General features: G+C 41.8%; 1 protein-coding gene across 2 annotated transcripts in view; it reads left to right on the top strand.

The window, feature by feature from the left end:
* Positions 1–433: 433 nt before the first annotated feature.
* LOC129835506 (collagen alpha-6(IV) chain-like) overlaps positions 434–9,411 on the top strand; it is a 243,804-nt gene continuing 234,826 nt past the window's right edge. For both annotated transcript variants that reach the window (XM_055901163.1, XM_055901162.1), the window contains exons 1-3: positions 434–514; positions 677–806; positions 988–1,033. In XM_055901163.1, the coding sequence (XP_055757138.1) occupies positions 796–806; positions 988–1,033 (57 nt within the window). In that variant the 5' untranslated portion in view covers positions 434–514; positions 677–795. The remainder of the gene's footprint in view (positions 515–676; positions 807–987; positions 1,034–9,411) is intronic.

Genomic DNA, 9,411 nt, shown 5'->3' with positions numbered 1-9,411 from the left:
TCAACCAATTAGCAGGTCCTACATTCCAGAGTCCCCTAATTCTGACTAGCAGTTGAACGCGGCATTATGCAAAGTAGAACATTCCACAAAGATCACACTGCCTTCTCAGAAGAGTGATCAATGATCAATTAATGCTTTTTTCTCGTTTACAGTTCAATAATGCAGTTTTAACATCTTTATAAAAGCAACCTCGTCAAAGGTAGCCTATATACTCAAGGTATCAATGTTTTCAACGTTCGCTGTCTTAATTGCATAGTTTGTCACAAGACATGTGTATTTAATCTCCTATTAAATCGTAATGAAACATAAAACTGTAATCTTGTTGACTTTTTATCATTTATTCGAGTAGTGATAGTACCATAGGGGTTTCTAACTAAAGTGGGTAACCAGTGTGTAAAGGTAGGCTATGCGTGACAATGCTAAAGGCCCGCCCCTCTTCTCTCATGCACTGCGAAGTAGTTGCCGTGCGTGAAACAACTCCGTCAGGGAACGAACGTTTTCACGAGTGAACTTGGTGAGTTTTAACTTTCCCTATTCTTTATAGCGTAAAACGACGAAATAACCTAACGATTTCAACTAGTCCTAACGAAAATAGCCCTTTGGTGCGTGATTCTCCCTCATTTGAAATCTCTCTCTCTCTCTCGCTTTGGTCTTTCTTCTCGTCTTTCGGTGGCAGACGCTTTTTGGATTCATCAATGAGCTCGTCCAGGCACTTGTAGCTGCTTGGAGTGAAGACGGGACTGGGAGACCGCTACCAGGAAAACGACCAGTTTTTTCTTCCAGTCTGGATTCAACATGAAATTCTGGTGCGTTTATTTGAGCTCAAAATGATCTGTTGTCGTAGCGGTATAGTTGACATTGCTTGCCAGTTTACAACTGTTCTGTAGCCAAATAGCTTATCCCGCGAAAACTTTATTATAAAGTTAGTATAACTTCAGTTTATTTTTAAAAGCCAGCCTGATATATAATTGTTTATTTCTCTTTTAGGATTTGTGTACTCGCTGTCAGCTGGGCAGTTGAAGCGACACACGGGGTAAGTGCTAACTTACTCATAGTTAATACGGGCTCTCGACTCGAGTGTGCTCATGTAACCTCCAATCAACTGATAAGGCTACAGCCTTGAAGTTGTGTTATTTTTCTATCGCTGTATTGCAAGCCTCTGATTTATCATTTAGGGCAACATTGTTTCAAACAATATGGTGCATGACCAGCGCTGTGTCAGTTTAGGTTACCAGAGGTGCACCGCTCTATTGCGCAGAGCGGAGCTCGCTGGTGTGTTTTACAACAATTATTATCCCTAGGCTATGCATATTCCAAATGCTTAAATGATGCAAAGGCGTCTTGTACATGTATTATATATATTTAGATATTGTAAGACTGTTGTTTGACTGGGCCACTTATTGGTGGCTAATTCAAAAGAAACATCACGACATATTCACGCTCACTGTAGCTTTCTCTAGGACATGGCACAGTGTGCGTGTTAAATGCAGGATTCATGCCTTCTCAGAGAATCACCCTTCCTCTTTTGGGGGAATTTAAATATTTGTCTGGGGTTTATTGAGCGCTGTCTGTAGATTCTGCAAGAGCCCACCAGTCAAATTGCTTACTGACCTTTCATCCATCATTTGAGTTTTACGCATGTGAAGATGTTCTTTATTTCAACATCATCCAGTCAGTGACAGATGGCCATTTTACTATTATAATTAACATTTTCATAATGATTTAGAAAGTTAAAACGCACATGATTTATCCCCATAGTTGCAACTATCATTTATTTCGTTTTGTTTTACTTGTATTTATTGAATACTGTCTGTAGGATAGAATACTGAATACTGTATGTAGGATAGAATACTGAATACTGTCTGTAGGCCCACTGAGATTTGCGAGCGAGTTAAACCCCGCTCCCTTTTGAATAATTCGACAAATAACTTTAGCCTCACCTGGAGCGCCTCATTCACGGTATGGTTTACAGGCCTGCCTACGTGTAATTGTCATACATTTCTAATACATGCATAGCCTAGTAATGCTATGAGGATTTAAAGATGACTACGATATAAAGATTGTAGTCACAGTTATAGGCACAATTATAGTCATAGTTTACACTTTCTTTTAAAGAAATACATTTATGTCTGATTTTCCGTTAATTCATCCGCACATTACCATCTAGTATTTTCTAAGAACGGGTTGATTGCAAAATGAGGTCTTGATGCCCTAGTCTGGACCTATGCGATATCTGAGCATTCCATGGAACCATTGTAGCGGAGAGAGAATTGACCTCATGCGCTAAAGCCTAGGTGATGGTTGCTCTGGGAACCAAGTGTACTGGCCCCACGTTAACTCATCATGCAAGAGTATGACCCGAAACATGTCTGTTCTAAAGAAAAAGCATGTTCCTTCAGATACTTTCTTTATATTGTATTACCTGCCCTAATATAACACAGTATTCATGTTATTGCAGCTTGTATGCACTTGGAAGTTTGCTTGTAGTCTCTGCGTATTTATGTGTCGTCATGCAATCACCTTAGAAACTAAGCTAGTGTTGACTTATGCAGATGTTACAACTCACAGAGGTCAGGTCATGTGCGAATAGGGTGAACCTTATGAACTGCGCCTTAAGATGATGTCATAAAAGGTTATTGTAGGCTGTGTATAGATCATGTCTTGAGAGGCTAAATGGGTTTGTATTTGTATTTATTATGGATCCCCATTAGCTGCTGCCAAGGCTGCTATTCTTCCTGGGGTCCAGCAAAATGAAGGCAGTTATGCAATTTTAAAAACATTTCAATACATTCACAACAGATTTCACAACACATTAAGTGTGTCCCCTCAGGCCACTACTTTACTACCACATATCTACAACACAAAATCCATCTACACGTGTGTGTATAGTGCGAATGTTATTGTGTGTGTGTGTGTGTGTGTGTATGCATGTGCCTGTGTTTGTCTCTCCACAGTCCCCGCTGTGAAAATCTGATTCTACTGCTTGCATGAGTTACTTAATGTGGAAAAGAATTCTATGTAGTCATGGCTCTATGAAATACTGTGTGCCTCCCACAGTCTGTTCTTGGGGACTGTGAAGGGACCTCTGGTGGAAAGTCTTGTGGGGTACGCATGGGTGTCCGAGCTGTGTGTCAGATATACTTGAATGTGTTGTGTCAGAATTTGTTGCAGGCATGTCATGCCTAAATACGCTCATCTTGCCAATTAAAAAAATCCTTAATGTAGTTGGCAATATCAGTGGGTTTTGTTATGAATGAGCCATCTGAATCAATGAATGATGGAGCTGAGTTTGCCTTTTTGCCCAACATTTCAGTTAAGGTGCTCCAAAGCTTTTTACTATCATTCTTTATATCATTTAACTTTGTTTCATAGTATAGTTTATTTTAATTTGTATTCAGTTTAGTCACATGATTTCTCACTTTGCAGTACGTTTGCCAATCGGTTGTGCAGCAAGACTTATTTGCCGTACTTTTTGCCTCATCCTTCTCAACCATTCCATTTTTCAGTTCCTCATAAATCAAAGGGGATTTAACCATTTTTCCCCCAGTCATTTTCTTGTTGGGTGCATACTTATAAGTAACTGGAATAAGCAATTTCATAAATGTGTCAAGTGCAGCATCTGGTTGATCCTCATTACACACCACAGACCATCAAATATTATTTAAATCATCAACACAAGAATCACTACAAAAATTGAATGACCTCTTATACACTATATTACTTTTCCTAGATATAGCTATTATATTGGGATCACTACATCCGATTGATTTGGATATTACTTTAAAGCAAGTTTCTGCAGCTTGAGTAAAGATGTGATCAATACACATACAGTTGAAGTCAGAAGTTTACATAAACTTAGGTTGGATTCATTAACTCGTCTTTCAACCACTCCACACATTTCTTGTTAACAAACTATAGTTTTGTCAAGTCGGTTAGGACATCTACTTTGCGCATGACACAAGTAATTTTTCCAACAATTGTTTACAGACAGATTATTTCACTTATAATTCACTGTATCAGAATTCCAGTGGTTCAGAAGTTTACATACACTAAGTTGACTGTGCTCTTAAACAGCTTGGAAAATTCCAGAAAATGACGTCATGGCTTTAGAAGCTTCTGATTGGCTAATTGACATCATTTTAGTCAATTGGAGATGTACCTGTGGATGTATTTCAAGGCCTACCTTCAAACTCAGTTTCTCTCTGCTTGACATCATGGGAAAATCAAAAGAAATCAGCCAAGACCTCAAGAAATTAATGTGTAGACCTTCTAGAGATGAACGTACTTTGGTGCAAAAGGTGCTAATCAATCCCAGAACAACAGCAAAGGACCTTGTAAAAATGCTGGAGGAAACAGGTACAAAGTATCTATATCCACAGTAAAACAAGACCTATATCGACATAATCCGAAAGGCTGTTCAGCAACGAAGAAGCCACTGCTCCAGAACTGCCATAAAAAAGCCAGACTATGGTTTGCAACTGCACATGGGGACAAAGATCGTACTTTTTGGAGAAATGTCCTCTGGTCTGATGAAACAAAAAATATAACTGTTTGGCTATAATGACCATCATTATGTTTGGAGGTAAAAGGGGGAGGGTTGCAAGCCGAAGAACACCATCCCAACTGTGAAGCACGGGGGTGGCAACATTATGTTGTGGGGGTGCTTTGCTGTATGAGGGACTGGTGCAAGTTGTGGCAAAATGCCTTAAGGACAACAAAGTGAAGGTATTTGAGTGGCCATCACAAAGCCCCGACCTCAATCCCATAGAAAATGTGTGGGCAGAACTGAAAAAGTGTGTGCGAGCATGGAGGTCTACAAACCTGACTCAGTTACACCAGCTCTGTCAGGAGGAATGGGCCAAAATTCACCCAACTTATTGTGGGAAGCTTGTGGAAGGCTACCCACAACATTTGACTTAAGTTAAACAATTTAAAGGCAGTGCTACAAAATTCTAATTGAGTGTATGTAAACGTCTGACCCACTGACAATGTAATAAAATAAATAAAAGCAGAAATAAATCATTCTCTCTACTATTATTCTGACATTTCACATTCTTAAAATAAAGTGGTGATCCTAACTGACCTAAGATAGGGAATTTTTACTTGGATTAAATGTCAGGAATTGTGAAAAACTGAATTTAAATGTATTTGGCTAAGGTGTATGTAAACTTCCGACTTGAGATTAGATCAGATCTGTCAATCATTTAATTCCTGTGCTGTTTGTAACTACCCTGCTAGGTTAACTGATAATCGGAACCAGGTTGCAGACACTGGTTACAGTTTGAAGCTTTTACTTGAGTGGGCAGCTTGATGAAAGCCAGACAACATTGAAATCACCCAGAAAATATACCTCTCTGTTGATATCACATACAGGACATTGTCAAGCATTTTACACATATTATCCAGATACTGACTGTTAGCACTTGGTGGTCTATAGCAGCTTCCCACCAGAATGGGCTTTAGGTGAGGCAGATGAACCTGTAGAACCAAAATTACTTCAACAGTATTTAACATGAGGTCCTCTCTAAGCTTTACAGGAATGTGGTTCTGACTATAAATGGCAACACCTCCATCATTGGCATTTCTGTATTTTCTGTACATGTTATAATCATGTATTGCTTCCACTGTATCATCAAAGATATTATCTACGTGAGTTTCAGAGATTGTCAGAATATGAATGTCATCTGTTACTAGCAAGTTATTGACTTCATGAACCTTGTTTTTTAGGCTACATAATGTATGTTACATATCTGGGCAGTTTTTTTTCTGGGATGCTTAGTTTAGCATTAGCATTAGTTTAGCATCTGCTACATCTTACCACTTTTTTTATAGACCGAGTTACTGGTGCTTCCGGCTTTAATATTTGCATGTAAACCGGAATCAGGAGGATATAATTATGGTCAGATTTGCCAAATGGAGGGCGAGGGAGAGCTTTGTCAGCGTCTCTGTGTGGAGTAAAGGTGGTCTAGAGTTTTTTTCCCCCCTCTGGTTGCACATTTAACATGCTGACAGAAATGAGGTAAAACTGATTTAAGATTCCCTGCATTAAAGTCGCCGGCCACTAGGAGCAGCGCCGCCTCTGGATGAGCTTTTTCCTTTTTGCTTATGGTGGTATACAGCTCATTGAGTGCGGTTTTAGTGCCAGCATTGGTCTGTGGTGGTATGTAGACAGCTACGAAAAATACAGATGAAAACTAGATAGTGTGGTCTACAGCTTATCGTGAGATACTCTTCCTCAGGCGATCAAAACCTTGAGACTTCCTTAGATATCGTGCACCAGCTGTTGTTAACAAATATGCATAGGCCCCCGCCCTGTGTCTTACTGCTGTTCTATCCTACCGATAGTGTACAACCCGCCAGCTGTATGTTATTAATGCCGTCGTTCAGCCACGACTCTGTAAAACATAAGATATTACAGTTAATGTCCAGTTGGTAGGATTTACGTGCTTTCAGTTTCAGTCCATTTATTTTCCAGCAATTGAACGTTAGCTAACAGTACGGATGGCAAATGACAAAGGCAGATTAGCAACTCGCTGCCTGATCCTCAGAAGGCACCCCGATCTCTTTCTGTAAAATCGCAGTTTCTTTCTCCAGCGAATTTTTTTTTTTTTTTTTTTTTTTTACCTTTATTTTACTAGGCAAGTCAGTTAAGAACAAATTCTTATTTTCAATGACGGCCTAGGAACAGTGGGTTAACTGCCTGTTCGGGGGCAGAACGACAGATTTGTACCTTGTCAGCTCGGGGATTTGAACTTGCAACCTTCCAGTTACTAGTCGGGGATGAGGGCCTGTTCGAGTGTTTGGAGTATATCCTTCCCATCCGACTCATTAAAGAAAAATTCTTGGTCCAATTCGAGGTGAGTAATCGCTGTTCTGATGTCCAGAAGCTCTTTTCAGTCATGAGACAGTAGCAGCAACTTTATGTACAAAATAAAGTTATAAACAATGTGAAAATAAATAAATAAATAGAGCCAATAAAACAGCAGCCATACTCTCCGGTGCCATCTTCACTAGTCATTGTGTGTGTGTGTGTGTGTGTGTGTGTGTGTGTGTGTGTGTGTGTGTGTGTGTGTGTGTGTGTGTGTGTGTGTGTGTGTGTGTGTGTGTGTGTGTGTGTGTGTGTGTGTGTGTGTGTGTGTGTGTGTGTGTGTGTGTGTGTGTGTGTGTGTGACACTACAAGCAGCTGCCTTTGGGCTTTTTGTGGGTGCGCGTGGTCATTCTCTTGTGGCTTCACTGTAATGAAATGAGTCAGTGTTTATGGATACATATATGGTCAGCTTTTGGCTCTCAATTCAATAGAGACTGATTAGAGATTGAAACGGTCCCTAATTTGTTTATTATTGTAGTTAGTGAATGACTGATTGATTATTAGAAAGATCCCTCCCTATATGCCTTTATTGTCAATTGAGTCATCTTAGTTTGGTCTAGTGTTAGTTACGTGAGGTCAGACTTTGACGAAGGTAGATTGGGTGGTGATTCAACCTATCATCACCTTCAGTGGAGATCAGCTGATCTGTGGTTAACCTAACTAGTCAGAAATGGCATAGGTGGTTCCAATCTCAACCCTACCACAGAGAGAGGTGGTGAAGCGTGTAGGGAATCTCTCTCGCTCTCTCAATTCACTTTCAATTCAAAGGGCTTTATTGGCATGGGAAACATATGTTTACATTGCCGAAGCAAGTCAAATAGATAATGAACAGAAGTGATGTAAACAATAAATGAACAGTTAACATTACACTCACAAATGTTCCAAATGAATACCGGGGTGGCAGGTAGACTAGTGGTTAGAGTGTAGGGGCGGCAGGTAGACTAGTGGTTAGAGTGTAGAGGCGGCAGGTAGACTAGTGGTTAGAGGGTAGAGGCGGCAAGTAGACTAGTGGTTAGAGTGTAGGGGTGGCAGGTAGACTAGTGGTTAGAGTGTAGAGGCGGCAGGTAGACTAGTGGTTAGAGTGTAGGGGTGGCAGGTAGACTAGTGGTTAGAGTGTAGAGGCGGCAGGTAGAGTAGTGGTTAGAGTGTAGGGGTGGCAGGTAGACTAGTGGTTAGAGGGTAGAGGCGGCAGGTAGACTAGTGGTTAGAGTGTAGGGGTGGCAGGTAGACTAGTGGTTAGAGTGTAGAGGCGGCAGGTAGAGTAGTGGTTAGAGTGTAGAGGCGGCAGGTAGAGTAGTGGTTAGAGTGTAGGGGCGGCAGGTAGACTAGTGGTTAGAGTGTAGAGGCGGCAGGTAGACTAGTGGTTAGAGTGTAGAGGCGGCAGGTAGACTAGTGGTTAGAGGGTAGAGGCGGCAGGTAGACTAATGGTTAGAGTGTAGAGGCGGCAGGTAGACTAGTGGTTAGAGTGTAGGGGTGGCAGGTAGACTAGTGGTTAGAGTGTAGGGGTGGCAGGGGTGGCAGGTAGACTAGTGGTTAGAGTGTAGAGGCGGCAGGTAGACTAGTGGTTAGAGTGTAGAGGCGGCAGGTAGACTAGTGGTTAGAGTGTAGAGGCGGCAGGTAGACTAGTGGTTAGAGTGTAGGGGTGGCAGGTAGACTAGTGGTTAGAGTGTAGAGGCGGCAGGTAGACTAGTGGTTAGAGTGTAGGGGTGGCAGGTAGACTAGTGGTTAGAGTGTAGGGGTGGCAGGTAGACTAGTGGTTAGAGTGTAGAGGCGGCAGGTAGACTAGTGGTTAGAGTGTAGAGGCGGCAGGTAGACTAGTGGTTAGAGTGTAGGGGCGGCAGGAAGACTAGTGGTTAGAGTGTAGGGGCGGCAGGAAGACTAGTGGTTAGAGTGTAGGGGCGGCAGGTAGACTAGTGGTTAGAGTGTAGGGGTGGCAGGTAGACTAGTGGTTAGAGTGTAGAGGTGGCAGGTAGACTAGTGGTTAGAGTGTAGAGGCGGCAGGTAGACTAGTGGTTAGAGTGTAGGGGCGGCAGGAAGACTAGTGGTTAGAGTGTAGGGGCGGCAGGTAGACTAGTGGTTAGAGTGTAGGGGTGGCAGGTAGACTAGTGGTTAGAGTGTAGAGGTGGCAGGTAGACTAGTGGTTAGAGTGTAGAGGCGGCAGGTAGACTAGTGGTTAGAGCGTTGGGCCACTAACCGAAAGGTTGCTAGGTCGAATCCCCATGCTGAGAAGGTAAACATCTGTTGTTCTGCCCCTGAACAAGTCAGTGTGTGTTTTCCCAGGCCATCATTGTAAATAAGAATTTGTTCTTAACTGACTTGCCTCGTTAAATAAATAAAAATAGCGCTGTCTTTTATGACCATATTATGTATACATCTCTTTCAATTCAATTCAAAGGGCTTTATTCTCATGGGAATATTATTATCTTCTTTCTCTCGCTCTCCTCCTCTCCTCTCTCCTCCTCTCCTCTCTCCTCCTCTCTTCTCACCTCCTCTCCTCTCTCCTAGCCATTTGTCTCGCTCCTTTCTACTGCAGATAATAAAAG

The sequence above is a fragment of the Salvelinus fontinalis genome, chromosome 36 (genome assembly GCF_029448725.1).
Source record: "Salvelinus fontinalis isolate EN_2023a chromosome 36, ASM2944872v1, whole genome shotgun sequence".
Taxonomy (NCBI): domain Eukaryota; kingdom Metazoa; phylum Chordata; class Actinopteri; order Salmoniformes; family Salmonidae; genus Salvelinus; species Salvelinus fontinalis.
This window is presented reverse-complemented; position numbering and strand designations above follow the sequence as displayed.